Source organism: Leiobunum rupestre, chromosome 1, assembly GCF_980474605.1.
Source record: "Leiobunum rupestre chromosome 1, qqLeiRupe1.1.hap1, whole genome shotgun sequence".
In the NCBI taxonomy this organism is placed as follows: domain Eukaryota; kingdom Metazoa; phylum Arthropoda; class Arachnida; order Opiliones; family Sclerosomatidae; genus Leiobunum; species Leiobunum rupestre.
The window spans coordinates 4229235-4248961 of record NC_143384.1 but is presented as its reverse complement, the minus strand read 5'-3'; the positions used below and the strand labels follow the sequence as shown (position 1 = coordinate 4248961).

At 37.4% G+C, this 19727-nt stretch overlaps 1 protein-coding gene across 1 annotated transcript; it reads left to right on the top strand.

Annotated features, from left to right (window-relative positions):
• Nucleotides 1-411: 411 nt before the first annotated feature.
• On the top strand, nucleotides 412-12050 carry LOC149960429 (fatty-acid amide hydrolase 2-A-like). Its single transcript, XM_090174338.1, has 7 exons — nucleotides 412-711; nucleotides 2132-2351; nucleotides 2713-2922; nucleotides 4648-4767; nucleotides 6863-7020; nucleotides 8022-8120; nucleotides 11409-12050. The coding sequence occupies exons 1-7, from the start codon at nucleotides 538-540 to the stop codon at nucleotides 11988-11990; spliced, it is 1563 nt and encodes a 520-aa protein (XP_090030464.1). The 5' UTR covers nucleotides 412-537; the 3' UTR covers nucleotides 11991-12050.
• The last annotated feature ends 7677 nt before the right edge of the window (nucleotides 12051-19727 follow it).

Below are 19727 nucleotides of genomic sequence, written 5' to 3'. Positions count from 1 at the left end.
GATCGTTTTCTAAAATTCAAATGTTTATGATTTAAATTTACGTAATTCAATATTAGTTAAGTAATTCAATATTAATTTCAAATGAAATACAATATATTACAACAAAAAAAGTTGGATACAAATCGTCATTTTAACTCACTACCGCTGTACTTCGCTATTTTATACACGTAAAACATTTTAATTATGATAAAGAAAAAAATTAAAGTTATCTAATTCCGCATATTTTATTTTATTTTGTTTTGTCTGATATGATTATATTTTATTTACTTTTATTGAAAAAGAAATGCTACATCTAATTAAATTACAACATAAAATTTACGTGGTGCTCTATATTTGACTTATTTTGTTTAATCATCTGATTCTAAGTATAAAGTCATTATACATATTTTTTATCATAGTTCTATTCTTTATCGGGTCTCCGCGCGACGGAAGATAACAGGGCATTGAATTTTGCACGGCGCAGTTTATTTTTGGCATTCGGAGCTGCGCGTTTCTGTGTTGCGGTCGTCAGTGTGTGGTTTCGAGCGGGTATCTGTGATGTGGGTGATCGTTCGGCTCGCGGTCGCGGTAATCTTTCGCGTTCTTCATTTTGGAATTCAAACAGTCTTGTTCGCGTTTCTAGGCAAGAAACAAGGATGTTTGCCAAAAATACACGATCCCATTTTGAAATTGCCGGCCGTACGAATCGCCGAAAAAATACGAAGGAGAGAGGTAAGCAATTTTCTATTTTCGTTATTTACGTTGAACACTTGATTTTTATTTTTCTTCCAAGCATTTAATGATGGTTTAAGTCTATGTTTTTCATAAGTGATGCACTTCCAATTATTCGGGTGTTAGTTTTTACTGATGGTCAGTTCTGAAGCCAGGGTTTTTGAGTTAGATAGGCCTAATATAGGAGGGGTCCATCTATTGGTATTTTTAGTGACTCTAAGAGCCATTTTGAATTTCCTAAAGGTAGGAAAATATGGTTATTCATCTTAAAAATTTCCATTTCTGTGCTTCAGGTAAAAAAAATATATATGGCTATTTCTGGCTGCTTCTGCCATTTTTTTACGAGTAACGAATAAAATAATTTATAAACACTGCCTTTGAAGAATTTAGAACTAAAATAAAAATATAAAAATTGTTGCCTAAAACTGGGGTCGTGACGTTAAAATCGCTCGGTCCTCGATCCCTAATCCCCGCGCCGCTCGGAAAATAAATAATATAAATTAACTGTTCCAGTACGGCGTTTCGAACCGAGTTTCGAACCGTTGTTGTCTTCCAGTTCGGATAATCGGATTTTTATTTAGTTTTCAAAATGCTTAGACGGCCAGGTCCCAAAAACTAGTTTGAAAACGGAACTTAACTTTTCAGACTTTCTTAAACCACCCCATTTCATTGTCCGCCCCGCAAGTAGGGAATCGAGTGTCTCTACCGGCACCCATAGGAAATTTGGGAGATTTCCAATCTAGGTTACGTAATCTCTTTGTTAACGCACAGCATACGGACGTGATTCTAACGTAACGTCTTCTTCGAATATATAAAAATAGGAATTTACTTACTCCACTTTCATTTTGACGCCTTTTATGTTGAACTTGTTTCCCAGATACCCTTCGTGAAATTAAATATATTGAGTTAAAGGAACCACATATAGACTGCATAGTAAAGGATGAAAAAATTAACGAATAAGTAGATTAGTCCATTATGAAAAGGGATAATAAAGCTAAACCCTAAACAAATTTGAAGAAATTTAAAAACTTACAAATTTCTCGTACCGATAGGTCTTCGAACAAACAAAGACGCGAAACTTGGACCAAATACATCTTCCAGTGAAAAATTAAATAAAATAGCCAGAAATTTCAACGGTAGACCGGTTTCGTAGTATTGGGGACTCGTCAGTACCGTGCGGGAAATCTGGCTAAAATACCAAAAAGATAAACTAAGTCTAAACATCAAAAATTTCAAACGAGTTGCTTAGCAACGGTAAGCCAAATAGGGGGAGAGTGGTGGAGATAAGTATATACGCAGTGATAAGTTAAAAGGAACCACCTATGGACTGCATTAAGGTTTAGCTTTATTATCCCTTTTCATAATGGACGAATCTATTTATTCGGTAATTTTATTATCCTAAAAATATTGAACGTTAAAGGTGAAATCGGAGGACGTGGTGAAGGCGTTCATAAAGCGGATCCGTTCAGTGAACCCAGTTATCAACGCCGTTGTGGAAGATCGCTTCTTGAGCGCCCTCGACGAAGCCAAGGAGGTTGATCAACTGCTGAGAACCACTAACAAAACCGAGAAAGAACTCGCCTCGGAAAAGCCATTTCTGGGAGTTCCCATGACCACGAAAAATGGCATCGCGATCCAAGGTATATGAAATAAATTGTGATTAAGATTAAACTTGGAATTTTTATGGTTTTCCAAAATAGCGGCTTCGATCACGCGCGTTAACTTATAGATTTACAAGTTTAAGATAAAAAATCACGTAATATTTTCATGGAAAACTGTTTTATTTCGTGTGATCTTAAAAACTAGATTAATCTTTTCGAATCAATTGAGCCATGATTCATAGAACCCTTTCTAAAGTGACAAATTTCTCTAATCTGGCGCTGAAATTCAGATTTTTAAAGAATAATAAATAAACTGGTTTGGTTAGGTTTATTAAGGTTCGGTTAAAAGAAACTATTTCAGACAATCTGATAAGTTAATTAAATTTTTAATTTTTACCAGGTCTTTTAATTGACGCCGGTGTCTTGTTCAGAAAAGGACGTAGGGCGCAAGATGACAGCCTCGTCATCAAGAGGATGAAGGAAGCGGGTGCCATTCCTCTTTGCATCACGAACGTTCCGGAACTCTGCATGTGGTTGGATGCGGCGAATAAACTACATGGAAGAACTGTAAATCCATACGATTTAAACAGAATACCAGGAGGAAGCTCGGGTAACTTGAACTTGAAATCATTCTACCTGAAGAATAGAACTTAATTGGGTCGCTCTGTCTCGCTGACATTGTGATTGCTGTATTATTTACAAATCATTTTTATTCACGATTTTGGTTAAACATTCTGCATGAACTTTTAGCAAACAATATCTCAATGAATAAGTAAGAATCTTTCGCCGCTATTGGCGTGACTGAGCTAGAGATCCTCTATGTAGGTTATGATTTAATTTATCGAGTATTTATCTTATGACTAAAAATATTTCCCTTCTGTAGTCTTGACCAGGTACACTGTTCCTATCCAGTGGTTTGATGGGGTCACTGGAGCCTTTGAGGGGCTCCACACCCGGCGTTCAGAGTCGCTGGACTCTTGGGGCGGTCCACACCCGGTTTGCTGGGTCACTGGAGTACTTGGGGGTCTCGTGCTCGGGGCGCTTGGTCACTGGAACCTCGGGGGAGTTCCATACTCGGCATTCAATATCCTACTGGGGTGGATAGTTTGCGGTGGAAGAGGAAGCCACTCTAGTCCTCAGCTGTGCGAGGGTGGGAATTAGGGCAACCAATGGTGTCGCCTTTTGTTGGGCGTTTGTTTGCCATATGTGAGCCTGTCTTTATGGCTGTCTCACTGGCCGAACGTTTGTTTCGCAAAGTGCATTTTTGTCCCGGCATGACTATTTGTCTTGTGTGCCGCCGTAGTGCCCAGCGGAACGGCGGGGTACAAATACATAACCTTATGTAGTCTTGACCCAGGGCTGATCACTCACCGTAATCGTAAAGTGATTACGTCATTGATTTCAAATTTAGAGTTACCAATGGGGTGGCGGAGTGGTTAGCACTTTCGCCTCGCAGCAAGAGGAGCCGGGTTCGATCCCAAATTGTGGCACTGGGTTAAAACTCGGAACAACTCCTTCCGCGTTTAGTTTGCAAGTTCTCACCCCTCTGGTTTAAGGGGTTGTAACCCGGCCACCTGAATTAAAAGGCTTCAAAAGTCGCTCGATGACTTAGGCCTAGGGTGGTGCCTTGGGTATTAGCCTAGCTGATTATTATTATTTTTTTTTTATTTTTTTAAGGCTGTATTGAGTTTGATGCGCCTGAAATCGTTGTACAGATTTTTAGGAAGTGGCTCGACACTCGGTGTTGATAAGTTATTATTCCATTGGTAGTTCTGATGACGTGTTTTCTTAAAAGCAAAAGACCCGTGCCGTCTACTTGGAGGACCTCTAGCTCGGTCGAGCCGCTAGCGTCGAAAGTTTCTTCTAATATTTTCATTTCCCTACGAAATGTTCAAAAACTTCAAATGGAACTATCTGATGCGTGGCGCGGTCGTGGGTGTGACCTATTTTCAGTTTAGGTAACGTGATTAAGGTTTGTGCGGTCTATAACGTGAAGTAATATCAAGGCGGGGATTAATTACTACCAAAAGTAGCATAAGACCCAAAAGTGTGTCAGCTGTACCTGCGTGCTTATTAAAATTTCCAGTGAGACATAGTCACACTATAGACTACTTAACCTACTAGTTGGAATAGTACTAGCAACTTTATATTTAGTCTTTAGTCTGGCGCGTTCTAAAACGCCTCACTCGGCGGCGCTGGAGTACCTCGATTTTGATGACATAATTTCCGACCCCCCCCCCCCCTTTGTTTCCCTTTTTTACTTTGCGACAAACACTCATTATCTACTATACCGATCTGACACACTTTTGGTGATAATGCTTTGATTTCGTCGCAGGAGGAGAAGCGGCTTTGTTGACGTCTGCTGGTTCGGTGATTGGGTTGGGAAACGACATCGCGGGTTCCATCAGATCTCCCTGTTCTTCCTGCGGAATATTTGGACACAAGCCAACTCCGAGTAAGCACTGTTTATTATTACCTTTATAATTATTGAAAGTAATTGTGCAATTATTAAATTTCCAATCATGCCTATGTATTTGTTGTGATGATTTATAATAAAAAGTACTGCTACTTCATGGAATTTAAAAAAGGTTTTAAAAAGATAAACCAGAACATGTCATTTCTCTACCTTACGTCAGTGGCATAACTGAAAAAACTCAAAGGCAATTAAAAAAATTAAATGTTAATTTAGTCAGTAAAACCATAAATACTTTAAAAACAGAGTTAATCAAAAATAAACCGAAAACTGATGAAATGAAAAAAAACGGGAACTGTATATGAAATCAAATGTAATTGTGGAAAAATATACGTAGGACAAACTAAAAGACAATTACTAAAACGAAAACAAGAACATAAGAATTGTGTAAGAAAACTAGATGAAAAAAACGGTTTAGGTATGCACTTTAAAAAAGAAAATAAGCACGATATTGATTGGGACTCGACTAAAGTATTATGTCAAGAAGGACTTTGGTATAGGAGATGTTTTAAGGAAGCTGTTTTTATCAGAGATAGGGGAAATTTAAATCTAGAGGAAGGGTCAATAAACATAAAAGGTTGGGGGGGTTTTAAATTTAAAAAATAATATTGTGAAACAATTGAACACCCGGGGTAATGTTGTAATCGTATAACGTATAATAACATTAATCAGAATATTGTAGCGGCTGACGAAGGACTACGGTCCGAAAGCTCCCAATCATTTTATTTTAATAAAAAAGCAGTACTTTTTATTATAAATCATCACAACAAATTGTAAATAGAACCATGGAACGAAATTTTAAAATTCAAGATGCCTATGTATGTTACAAATTTCGGGAAACGCGATTGACAACCAAGAAAAATATTTCAGATATTACTTAATTCTCTAAATGGAAGTTTTAAGGGTTGAGGGTGGTAAGTGGCAGCTTGTAGCTGCTAAACATTTTTCCAATCCCTTGGATTAATTAAGAAACCTTTACCTGATAGTTGTTATTAAAGTTTTATTCTTGGAAAGGTGTATGTCTAGAATGAGTTACTAATAGTATTTGTCTATCAATTGGGAGCGACCCTTAAATTTTCGAGTTGGAAGTTTTTGTCTTTAGTGAACGAGCAGAGAATTTCAATTTTAAAATTCACGATTTTTCATTCCAGAAACCTATTTTAAAAATTACTAAATACATTGAGTTTAACACGAGCGATAGAACTGGCAAACTGTTCTTAACTTGAGAACAATTACTATTAACATAGTTTACCGGAATTTACAAAAGTGTTCAATTACAAAAACTTCTTGTGTGATTTAGTTAACCCAATTGAGCACAGTCACTTAATGAAAATTTTAATTTATGTTGAGTAAAAAATTGTTGATCGTAGTTTTCAACATCCGATGTTTAAAGGAACATTCTGGGGAGAAGTAGCTTCACATGGAAAAACTTGTGATCATTTTTTGTTTTGAATTTGCAGTTCCACCTTAGACCAAGAAACACAGGGACGTCTCGCTCATAGCATACAAAACGCTTTATTTTTCGGCGGGGCTTTGTTGCGGCTGCGGTGGGGAGAGGGGGGTTAGGTGATACAGATAGTGAATAGGCGCCATCCATGAGAGATAAAAATAACGTTTTTTAAAGAACTTAAAAAAAATAATCAGCTAAGAGTTACATATTTTTAAATTATTTTATATTCTTTTAATATATTAGACACAGAAATATTAAAAAACATACCAGAAATTTCGTTTTTGGAGCCATGCTGTTGCAGGCCACGTGCTGACAGATTGTAGGGCTGTGCACGTGACTCAAATAGCCACAAAAAATTGACTCACCTTCGCTACTAGTGACACAGCGCGAGATAAATAGGAAATAGGCAGCCGCAACGAAGCTTCGGGCGCGAAATATCTACCGTGCGACGTCCCTGTGTTTCTTGGTCTAAGGTTCTACCTTTTAACGGATAATGATGTGTTGGCCACCAAATTAACTTTTCTTAATTTTATGTCCAGTATCCAAGAAAGATCAATGAAAAACACAATTGACAATGTTATGTATCCCAGAAATATTTTTTCGTGGTGACATCTTTCTTCTTTCCAGTGATAGTGCCCCAAAACGGTCAGTTCCCCAGAGCGGAAGACAACGATTTGCGGGAGTATGTGTCGACGGGACCCATGTGTCGGTACGCGGAGGATCTCGTTCCTGTCCTGAAAGTCATTGCCGGAGAAAACGCATTGTCCTTAAGGCTGGATCAAAAAGTAAGCTATATCGTCAACACTGCATTTTTATTCACTTCGAAAGATTGTTTCAGAATAGTTGAACGACATCTATCCAAAATTAACTCATCGTTGGTGCCGTGCAGGATTTCGGACCCCGGTGCAAGTTTTGTCATAGCAGGCCATTCTAGCTGGTGAAGGGTGAGGCAATGGGGCCCCTCAAAAACCACGCTCTTGGCCACTTTTCGCGGGGCCGGGTGATTTTGCCACCCTACCGCCCTCTGCTCTGTCCTAAAAATCGCTACACAGGGCGAAGGGTACTAAAATGTTGCGTAACACCATTAGTTTCATATCGAAACCGATTATTCCATTTATTATAACCAGGAATCCATACATCTTCTTGGAATGCTTTTCGTGTCGTATCGCGTATGGTAAGATCACTCAGACGTGCTCCCTTCTCACGTAGTTGTTTGCTTATTTAGCATAGGGACTTCAAAAAAACCGTCGGCCACATCCAGGCTAAAATCTGCCACGATAAGCATTCCAAGTAGACGTATGAATTCCGGTTATAACTTATAGTTATAAATTAGTACAAGTTTGTTTTTGTTCATTTATAATAGTATTAGTGTTCTAGAGATGAAACTAGAAATAAATGATAATTTTGGTGGTTAGGTATGTGAAGGTTAAGGAGAAAGGTTTTTCCGTGTACAAGAGACGGGTGTCAAAATTTAAGTGCTTGGGTAATAACTTGAGCAGCATAGATAATTTGGATACTTATCTCGGAAAGACGCATTCAAGCTGGTAGTAAGACGTACTTATTATTAAATATTATCTCTGAAACCAACCATTATGCAGCACCGAATATGTTGGGGTTGATAAGAAACACTTCAGGTTATATTCCCTTTAATCACAGAAAACGAGTTGGATTCGAATTAAAAATTTTATATTCCGATGACTCTTAGTATAAATGTATAAATGTCATAACTTTAACTACTTTTAATCTCCATATTCAGAAAAAAGTAAAATATTCTGCCATTTTACAGGTAGAAATGAAAGATATTAAGATATTTTACACGGAAAACTACATAAGATCACCCTATACTACTCCAATCTACCCGGAAATGGCCGAAGCCGTGATGAAGGTAAGAATAATTTTTCAGGGTTCAAGACGCTTTTTAACAAATAAGAGAAAACAATTCCCATTAGACCTGTATTCAGAAGAACGGAGAGCATAAAGTATCAAATACAACCTCCGTCTTAATGAGTGCCTCTACGCCTTACTGGCAGAAAGGGAACAGATTACAGTAGAAGGGGGTGGGTGTTGTTTGTCTACCAGAAACACGTCCGGAATACGTTCTTGACAAAGGGTTATTCTTATTGCGATTAATCTATAGAAATATAATATTACTAACACTTTATTGTAAATTTACGCGTTGTTACACGCTAAAGTTAATGGTCAAACGTTAGTGGATCAAGGGTTCCTTCAATCTAGGAGCAACAAAAACAGCACCCCACACAATGAGAACGCAACACGTCAAAAGTCGTGCTTTTTCTTGTGTACAGTTTTCATTGGCTAGATGCTTTATCGCCTGCTGCCGTCGCAAAGGGAATATGTCTTTCCCTCAGCCCGTAAAACGTTCAGCGTTAAGGCTCATCCAAAGAAATTTGTACACAACACTGCGTTTGTGTGTTTAAAGGCTAGGTGCGTTATCCTTGAGTTCGTTACTCCTAGCTTCAATGCAACCGCTTAAATTCTTTGTAATTCTAAAATTTCACTGATATAAAATGTTTCCATAAAATAGAGCGATAAAAAAATTAAAGTATAAAATGTTTTCACTGCCTCACGAGCTTAGGCTTTTTAGTACTTAATTGGTACGCGCGTTACGCACGTGCACTTCTAATTCCAAAATGTATATCAACTCGGACGCGCTTTCTCTATCTTCAATAAAAATAGCTTGTGACGTAGAAATAACATTTACACGTGACCTCCCGTATTTTATAGAAACACCTAATAGAGCATCTTGACAATTAGGGTCAAGTTCATTTTAGCAAATTTCTACAACTTTGGAATGTGAAATATATCACAAACCAGTCATGTTAGAAATAATTCGTAAACCGAATTCTTCTCGAAGAAATTATAATTAAATCGAAGGTGGTTGGGTTGACAATTTCAGTTGTCATGGAATTCCCCATAAGTCATAAGTAATATACGGCAATATTACATTCAGAAAGTTGGGTAAACATAATCTTGACGATTAAGTTTTTAACTAATGTTTTAGAAATTAACTACTTATTTTTGTTATTATTTATGGCTCCATAATTCTGAGCTGATGAACTGTTAATAATAGAAAAAATTACACTAAAGGTAATTTGAGAAGTCGAAACGTGATATGACAAATATAAGTTAATTATCAATTATAATGACATTGGTAAATCCCACTGAATATAATTTAAATTACCATAGATTAAGAATGTTATATACTTATATAAAATGTATCATTTGATAATTCTGGTTCTTTTTTAACTACTTAAACATCTAATTAATTTCTTACCAGTAAAATGTGGTACTTAATTTAATCAAACGCATTTTTTAAGGGAGTATAAAGTAAAACGTTCAATAGTAAATCAAAGAATTTAAGGCTTGTACCGCCAGCAGCGTTGTACATTGAGTTTTTGGGGAAACGGCTGTAGAATACTCTATCCCTACCACCTACGGGCTTTCTTCAGAGCTTGGAGGTAGGGTCAAAGAAGATTCTGGTAAGGAACCCGGCCACCTGATTTAAGGGCTTCAAAAGTCGCATGATGACTTAGGCCTAAGGTGGTGCCTTGGGTATTAGCCTAGCTGATTATTATTATTATTATTATTATTACTCTCGACGTATATACTTCGGGAAAACGTATCGCACAAAGGGATTGTAGGTTTGGTCTCTGACCGTGCATTTATTATTCCCCAATTTTAAAATACTTGAACGGTTAATGACGATCGGAAATTGAAACCCTCTTCCGTCGATTGTAAACTTCTTTAATTTGGTGTTGGTGGTCTTGCTACCGCATTTGTTGGCTCCGCGATATAGATTTCTACTAAAGATATTTAAACCTCGGCGAAACCTTTTCCGAGCTCTATAGACACCTACCTTAATCTACCCGTTCATATTCGGAACTTTCGAAAATTTCCGGTGGAATTTTCAGTAGCTTCTTCCGCTTCCCAGAACATTTGATTATTTAGCCCAATCCTCAAAATTCAAAGGATTATGTGGTCCTTCAAATGCTTAGATAGTAGGACCGGGAGTACAAGGCCTTATCTGAAATTTATCTGAGGCCCTCAAAATACGAAAAACGTTGCAAAAATTACTGTTTCAAAATATAATTATCCGATCTCAAAACGCTGAGCATGCCTATGCCAGAACTAAACCAATTTAATGTGGCAATAGGAGTTTCTATAAAATATGAGGTCACTAGCTAAAGATATTGAACATAGAGAATACGCGATAAAGATTTGGAATTTGAAGTCCACGTGCCAAACCAGCGTGCCTAAGCTCGTGACGCAGAGAAAAACCTTTTTATTATTTATTGTTTATTTTACTTTATAGAAACACTTATTAAAAGTTTTAAAATTAGGCGAAAAAGCTTCCGCCACTAATTGTACATTTAAACTTCGGGGGAACTTTATCTATTCGTGGTTTTAATTTATTTCACTTAATGAAATACGAAAGATAATATCCCAAAACATTTGGCCTTTCCCGTTAACATAGTCACGTAGCGGTCAACGTGAGAAGTTCTTAAACGGCCAGATTTTCACGTTGGCCGCCAGGTGGCTATATGTAAACTCAAAAGACTAATTCACTATCTGAGATCCAAATTCCTCGAATGCTGTTCCATTTAATTTTATTATAACGAGTCAAAGTAAAGTATAAAAAATTAGTATTTCCATTATTAGATTACCGTTGATATTATTCTAAATTTAAAACAATTAATCATATTTCTTAAACAGGGGGTTTTAACCAAGCTTGACTTCCTATCCTTTGTTGGGAATTTTTATATCGTTAGGTTTTTATCCCTGAACGATTCAATAGAAGTAGCTGTAAGCAGCCGACAATTTATACGCAAATAGCACGGAATAGAAACGGCTTCTGTGTGTCTCTAAATCCATGTTTCTATCGAGTTAAGAAACCGTCTATTCTTGTGTGTTTTGCATATAGACATAAGAATATTTATTTTATAAAATTATCAAGTGATTTAAGGTTAACCAGATTAATATATGCATACCTATTATAATTCGTAAAAGTTACTTAAGGTAAACCGTAAAAATCTGGTTTACGTATTTTGAAGTATGAGATGGTGGTTAAATTAAACTATACATTGCAAACTATAATTTTAGATTACCCCTAATTTTGTAGCAAATACATATTAATTATCGTTTTGACTTTCAGGTCGAAACAAAGTTACGTCTGAAGCATAAATTAAACAGTCACGTAATTGATATACCAACATTTAACACAGCCATGGCAATTTGGTACAGCAAGATATCAACTGCCCAAGCACCGAGTTACGAAGACTTTTTGACGGACGGAAGGTATTCCATCAACCCTTACTGGGAACTGTTTAAATGGTTCTTTAGAATTTCGGATCACACGCTGCACATAATATTCCTGCTGCTGTCCATGCGATGGCATTCGGGCCTTAAACCATCCGAAGTGACCAAGAACGTCCAAATCCTAGATGAAACGAAGACGAAACTGGTGTCTCTGCTCGGGGACAATGGCGTGCTGCTTTACCCTCCGCACCCGGAACCACCCATCTTCCATTACGAACAATTACTCAAGATGTCCAACTGGGGATACACGGCCATCTTCAACGTGCTAGGCTTTCCCGTCACAGTATGTCCGGTTGGGTTAAGTGCAGGTGGGTTGCCTTTAGCAGTGCAGGTTGTAGCGGCTCCCAACAACGATAGACTTTGCCTTCAGATAGCCCGAGAGATTCAGGAAGCTTTCGGTGGATGGAAAGAACCCTAATTTTATTACTTTTGACGTTTCGTTTTGCTGATGTTAATAAATTAATTCTTCAAATTGTAATTTTTTGCATTCTTTGCGCCCGGATGTTATACAATATTTTCTTTAAATGTTTCAGAGTCCGTCAATTTTCACCGCTGATAATCTACAACGTATATTAATCCGCCTGACGATGTAAACGTGTAGTGAGTAGTGCTTTGGGGTACTACGTTCATTCCGTCAGTCAATGTCTGAACAAAACTATTTTTACGTCTTTTCAAAATCATGCTTTTTGTTCAACACGTATTAGTCATTAGAATTTAGAAATCTTTTAGCAGAATATACAATATAATTCTTAGCCATCTTGTTTCACTAAGAAACTTGAAACTTTCAAAAATAGTAGCGTCAAAATATCATCCCTACTTGGTAGCTTAAAATAAAAACCAAAATAAGTAGACACAATCCTTGGATTACGGAAAGTTTCGATATTTATTTCTCGTAAAATTTTGGACATGATACAAATCATGTTCATTCAGAGAAACTCATCTGCAGTGTAACTAAGTTCCAATTCTACGTTTCCCATTCGTGGTCGCATATTCTCTTAGCTGCACCGTATATGATCCTGATATAAACAAAACTTCACCGACCTTGGGAGTACTCCCATTAAAGTGCTAAGTACATCTTGACAACATTTAACTTAAATTTTTAATTTACCCTTTACATTAAAATAACTGCTTATTCAATTTCCCTGTTCATTCGTAAAAGTCAGTTCCCTCAATCAATCCTGACTGATGAATATCTGTTTTCTCAATCGCCCTGACCATTGTAAACATACGTTTTGTCAATAACGCTGTCCATTCATTAACGTAAGATGCATTAGTCACGGTGAATTCATTTAAGTACGCTTCGTCCATCACATTGGTAATTCAAAAATGTATACTTCAATTGTCAATCATACTAAAACGCACGCCTTGTCAATACATAAAGAAATCGGATGGAGAAAAGTCTTTTATGCTATCCCACGCATTTCAAATACGCAGTTAACCACTCAACTTCAACAAAAATAAAATTACGGTAGAGATAAACTACACCTTGGAAAAGTTAAGCCTAAATTATCGGAGATTCGGGTTGCATTCAAAGGTTGAAAAAAAAGGAAAATAAACAAAACTGCAAACATAGGTTTTACAAAGGTTTTTAAATAACACTATTTCTAAGAATAAATTTAATTTTTTTTCATGATCATAGACAGCTAGGCTAATACGCAAGGCACCATCTTAGGCCCAAGTCATCTAGCGACTTATTATGCCCTTAAGCAGGTGGCTGGGTTAAAATGAGTAAGAGGGTGGTAGTAAGCCTTTCATGCCACGCGAGCCAACAGCTCCCTACACTAACTATTACCGTTAACCGCAAAAAGATTTTGAGGAAGGGGAAACCAAAGATCTGGGGGGAAAACCCCTTAGACCAGTGGGGAGAGAACTTGGTAACTCAACGCAAAAGGAGTTGTTCCGAGTTTTCACCCAGTGCCACTAGCTGGCATCGAGCCCGGCTCCTCTTGCTGCAACCTCTCTGTCACCTCACCTTCGTTAGCTCCTTCAAAACTTCGAAATTTTCCCTTTGAAAATAACATGGGGTTCTGACCGATTCCAAGGCCCCAGTGACTGTCTACTTTTCTTTGGGTAGAGTGTCCCACAGCATTCCAAACTCCAGAATCTCATCTTGTGGCAGCGATTCAAAGATACAGGCTATGAGGATCGACTCATCGAAAGATAAATCTTTTTCTTTCTTCACCGTCGTAAGTATATCGGCCCACAACAACCGCATGGACGACAGATGCGAGGCCATATCGAGCTCTGGATCCTGTCTCCAGGAATACTGTTCACCAGAACACTCATTGTTATCTTCATATTCGTAACATCAGTGGTGCAGTGGAAGCGTGCTGGGCCCATAACCTATCGAGGATTTGAATCTCAATAACCAGCAGAGTGATGAAATATGAACACATGAAATACGAAAGTAATTTATTTAAGAAATCAACATGTTCGCTACGGAGCATTACCAGTTTATTTAACAACAGATTGGTTCTAAATTAAAGTTAGCAAATTCTGAACCCTTGTTCTTGACTGAACGATACAATGTTCAATAACTATTAAAGCTAATTCGAACACTTTTTCCCGGGATGTAATAGTTTTCTAAAGTCACATTTTTTTTCTGTCGGAACATATTTAAGTAAGTATATATATGTTGGAAATGACGTAATATCAAAGGTCATTGTTAACATATGTTTTATCTTGAGTTGCGTTCCATGTTGTTTTTGACGGCGCGCCAATAATGTATATAAAGTATAAACCTTGTTCTTAGAAGTTTTATTGAGACAGTCAATCTGAGGTATCCATTGATATAGTTCGATATTTTAACTAATCCTGTGGTTAGTAAAGTAACTTAATCAATTTACAATTCCTCGAGTCGTTTCTTAGCTAAGTACCAATTGGTTAAATACCAATAATATATACTAAAAGGTTCACCGTGTTAGGCTTTACGATAGTTTATGAAAAAAAGGTACCCAAATCCCCACAGCGGTCGGTCGTCCACCACCCACGTAGCGTCCGAAAATTCGCGTCTGGATCACTTCTCAACGATTTACTCAATTCTGCCGAATCTCGCTCCAGCAAGCCGTTTTAAACCCAAGAATTGGCAAATGGAGGTCCAGTGTCCAGTGCTGGAAAATTCCAGCATCTCTGACCCATTGCAGAGAGAATGACGGAATGATGGCTCTTCCAAATGTTTAGAGAGCGTACATAAATATTTACCAAATATGTTACATAACATTACATTTTTAATCAATAATTGAGTACAAGAAGCTCAGTGGATTAGTTAATCTTTAATATGTTTATAAAATTAAAGATTTGGCATTTTTTAACTTAAATAGCTTTTACTTAAGCTCGAGTAAAATAACATTTCAACATTCTAATTTGTAGTAATATAACAACTTGCGCATGTGCTTAGGGTGAACGGTGCTGGCTTAAATCAGCTTATAAAAGTGTTCTTTACTAAATATAATTAAAAATAAACACAATATTGTTAATTGGTTTTAATACTAAACGAGAAGCTCTATAATCTGCTCCGTGGGATTTTGACCATTGAATTGGGAATAAATAGAGGTACAACTAAATCTGGCTGGCGCGGGACCAATTTCGTTCAATAAGGAGACTTATTCAACTTTATCGTTCTACCATGGCGGCATCTGTCTCTAGTGGTGGAAACTATATTGCAATTGAATTTTTTCGCGAATCTGATGCGAAATTGAAATGCATGATTTCTCGTAACAAACAAACCTTTTTAGTTGTTTAAAAATAATTTTATTCTGTCAACACGATCCTTTTTAACTCAAGTTACGGTGAGTTAGCTAATAATTACTTATTTTTAACCATGTAACTTTACAAAATATAGACGGCGCTACCGCCTAATTATAAAGATGAATTTTGTACAGTCTTATCAGAATAGGTCCCGCGTAACCATGGCAACCGAAATCGTAATTGTAATTCTAGCAGTATTATTCCCAATTCAATGATTTTGACCAACTAACCACCTGGACACTCTGCCTCTATCCTTTATAAACTGCCCAAAAGAAGAGTTCGGACAGGAGCGTGACGTATGCAACCGCGTGCATCTTGAACCATAAATAGAACAATCCACTCAACGCTTCCAGGCTTAAATCGTGCAATTCGTCCTCGGGTTTCCTCCACAAGAACATGTCTTTCAAAAATTTGCTCCTTATTGTTAAATATCCGTACGGCACCATCTCGGTAAGAGTCAAAACCCTGCGAACAATCACACGTGATTATTGTGCTCACAGATGATTTTTAAGTTTAGTAATAGCACCGAATATTTGAGAACACCCTTTTAGATTTCATGACTACATGTAAGTAAGCCTATAGTCCTATACCAGTAGGCGATATATGGCTGACGAGTTGATTTTAAACTTTAAAAGGAACCACATATATGGACTTTTAAACTTACCTTATTTATATACTTATATTAACCATCATGCAGACTTTGCTATAAAAACTGTTGTAAAGCAGGCTAAATAATTCGGTCAAATGTTTGCCATTTTTAAGATCTTTATTTTCTAGTTGGTTTAAAACATATATTTCCTATAGCAAAGCTACTGGGTTTGGATGTCGAAAATATATTTCACGAATAGTCAGCCTCCCGAATGTGACCATGGAGTAGCGGCACGTTAAGTGTCGTGATGACGTCACAGCTACAGCTTCTTTCTATGCACTTTCTCTTTAACGTGACCACGCGTATCCACGTGCGGATAAACTAGAGTTGACTTTCTTTTTAGTCAGCCCCCCAGTTAGCCAGAGAACGCGTTAAAAATATTACTTTACATGTTCCTCCATGATATCACGTAAAGCTCAATTGACGAACTTTCTACTTCTATTTATTTATTTTTGTTAATAACACAAGGAAATAAATTGAACTTTATTCGAATAGTTGGAGTAAGATTGAAGTACTTGCCCTAATCTAGCAGTCTCCAGAACTCCATCATCCTCTCCGGAAATCCTAACTTTCCAATAGTGATAAGAATTTCTGTATTCTTGCGGGCTTATGAACATCTCCACTTTATGTCTGTCTTGGGAGCATTTCTGTAAATACGCGTAAAGTTCTTTCTCATTCGCGAGAGTACTCCATTGTTTTTTATTCATGTTCAAGATAGAGAAACATTCGTAATGGAAAACAGTCGAATATTGTCCACAAATATCTGTTTCTGATTTCGTGTTGGTAATGTTATATCCTCGATTGGTCTTGAAAGTAAAAAAAAAGTTAATTTAAACTGTTGGACAAATGACATCTAAAAGAGAAAACACACTACGTTTTTCATATCAGATCGATTTTCACAATTTATATCCTACGGTAGAATCCAAATATTAAGTTCGTTGGTGTCGACGAAAATCGTCACGCGCCTAGGTCCGCTGATTTTTACGGACCTTATTTGGCTCACTTAAGTGAAGGGTAATGCGAAACGTAACTTTTTGTATAGGGTCTCTGTTGATTGAAAAATAGGGCTTAAAACAACACAGCGTCTAAATACCTCAAGTGGTGGACTGGTGGTCCCTGGCCACCTTTAGAAGAAGCGGTTATCCCGTTAGTTTTCTTCTCTTTTTGAAATGTTATTTATTTGTCTTCTCTAAATTATCATTCATACATGTGTATTAAATTTTTATTTGGGCACAATTTTTGTTGAAAAACATTTTTCGTCGCCATGGCAAAACCGTTGCCCATTGAATAAAATACCTTTAGGTTTTTTCAAGGTACATGAAGGTCTACCAATTCCCCGAGTTTGAACAAAATCGGTGTGTAACACCTCGGGTAGTCTCCTTGTAAGTAACGTATGGGTGTTCACAATAGTCATTAATCATTGTTCAGTACAATATGCAGTCTGGTTCCGTAATACCTTTTAACTCGTAACTGATGTCTTTTAATTTAAATAATTTTATTTATTCTTAGTTTATTTCATTAACTTCGTATTGAGGTTTAAACTTCAATAGGTTAAGGGCCCCAGCAAGCTTCCACTGCGCCGCTGATAATAATAAATAATAATCAGCTAGTCTGATACACAACTACATGTACCAAAGGCCTAGGCCATCAAGCGACTTTCAAAGATATTAATTTAGGGGCTGGGTTACAATGTGTAAGAGGGTGGTGGCAAGCTTCCTACACTAACTGTTACCGTTAAACTCAACAAGTTTTTATGGAAGTAAAAACCGAAGAGCTCGGGGGAAAACCCCTTTAACCAGTGGGGAGATAAATTGTAAACTCAACACAGAAGTATAGTTGTCCCAAGTTTTAAACCAGTGCCCCAAGCTGGGATCAAACCCGGCTCCTCTTTCTGCGAGATGAAACTGCTAACAACTCCGCCTCCCCAAATCCTGATGTCACCGTCCAAACTAGTGCTCGGAATTGTTTATTCATTGTTATTATTATCCACAAATTTTCCAATTTATTTAAAAAAACGATGGTAAAAAGTATATAATTTTAACTTATTTAATTATGTTTTTACGCAACCAAGCATTTATTTGAATAAAAGTGGTATTTATTTAAATAATTGTTGGTTTTATTTAAATAATAGGCCTATTCACTTTCGATTATTCAAACATTTTACAATTTTAATTCAACTGTTGGTTATTTAAATAAATATTATTTAAATATCGCCGAGCTTATTTTATTCATGGATAAAAACCAAGGAAACGACTGAGTGAGTATCCGGAGAGCAACAAGTTCATATTCCTTGATCACGATGGGGGGCTTTGTTGACACGACATTGAGAACCTGACAGGACCAGAGAACTGGAGGCGCTGCAAACGGCTGGTCATTGACATTATCACAATCCAAGTGAAAACGTTAGTTCCGTCTCCATCTTAAGTGGAAGCAATGGTCACATACGCCACCAGTCAGAATAAGTTCCGAGTGGCTTATCTGGTCATCACTGTCACGGAAGGTCCAGAACCAATTGCGAGGAACCAAACTGCTATAGAGATTTTCAAACAGAAGTCGACGAACAGACTGCGAAAATGTCCGGCCCAACTTTTGCGAACAACCAAAGAACCTGAAGTGGACATGGCAACGCAACTACCACCGATGCAGGCACTGTGGGCTTACATACTCACGACGGCACGAAAGGAAAAGGATGTCATTTGACGAAGACATCTTAGTGGTCTTGGACACCTTACCAGACGGTCTCTGAACTGGAGCACACAAATATTGAAGGTATGACAACAATCAAATTTGTATAAACTTATACTAAAATACTTGTTTTATAACTAACTCTATGGTGGTTCTATCTTTTTATTTCTACAAATTGCAAGTAATATTAACTAAAAGATTACTTCTACGGATTGACAAGCATGTAAGTAAGGTTCTACGAGAAGACACTGCACAGTAGCACCTAATGACACCGCTCTGAATTGCAAAGTGCTTTCGAGAAAAGGGGTGAGCTTTTCTTTGTTGCATACCTGGTTCATTAACTAGCATAGCCAGGATTTTGGTTCGGGGGAGGGGACACATTTGTTAAAATGAAAACAGCCATACGTTTGGGGGAGTTCCCCATGAACACACCCTGGCTACGCCACTTGGTTTTTAATGAAAAGGTTTGTTGTTTCTTTAAAACACAAAGGGATTTATTCAGTTAACTCCTTCGGTAGATTTGTGTAAGACCCTTGTGGGTCCTTGATACTCTACTATTGACATCCTTATCTGTACTTACCATTTCTGGTTCAATATTCATCTATTTTTCCTCAATTTTGGGTAAAAAATCTTAATTATGTTTAAGCTTTACAGTTCGGTTTTTCACTAATTCTTTTTAAGCTATTTGCTTCTGTCTAGACTTCTGTCTTAAGAAGAGGTATTGGGGCAAAAATGTTCAGATTTTTTCGGACAGTCAGGTTGCCCTTAAGGCTCTTCATCATTTTAGGATTACATCTAAGCTCGTTCTTAGCTGTCTGGATCTCCTTTCAGGACTGGGCACAGACAATAGGGTTCAACTATATCGGGTGCCTGGTCATAAGGGGCATCATGGCAATCAGGGCCGGACTTAGAGATCCTGGGCCCATAGGCAGATAAGGAGTCTGGGCCCCTTTTCACGCGCTGCATTTACTCTTATCCCTGGAACTAGGCTGTGCCTGAATTTCCCTGATTCAGCGTAGAAATCTGAGCTCTACTAAATAAAATCGTCGACTAAATATGCGATAATTTTGCAAC

Coding starts and splice junctions, on each gene's coding strand:
- LOC149960429 (XM_090174338.1), top strand. CDS start 538: ATGTGGGTGATCGTTCGGCTCGCGGTCGCGGTAATCTTTCGCGTTCTT. Junction 712..2,131: donor AAAAAATACGAAGGAGAGAG/GTAAGCAATTTT, acceptor TGAACGTTAAAG/GTGAAATCGGAGGACGTGGT. Junction 8,121..11,408: donor TGGCCGAAGCCGTGATGAAG/GTAAGAATAATT, acceptor TTTGACTTTCAG/GTCGAAACAAAGTTACGTCT.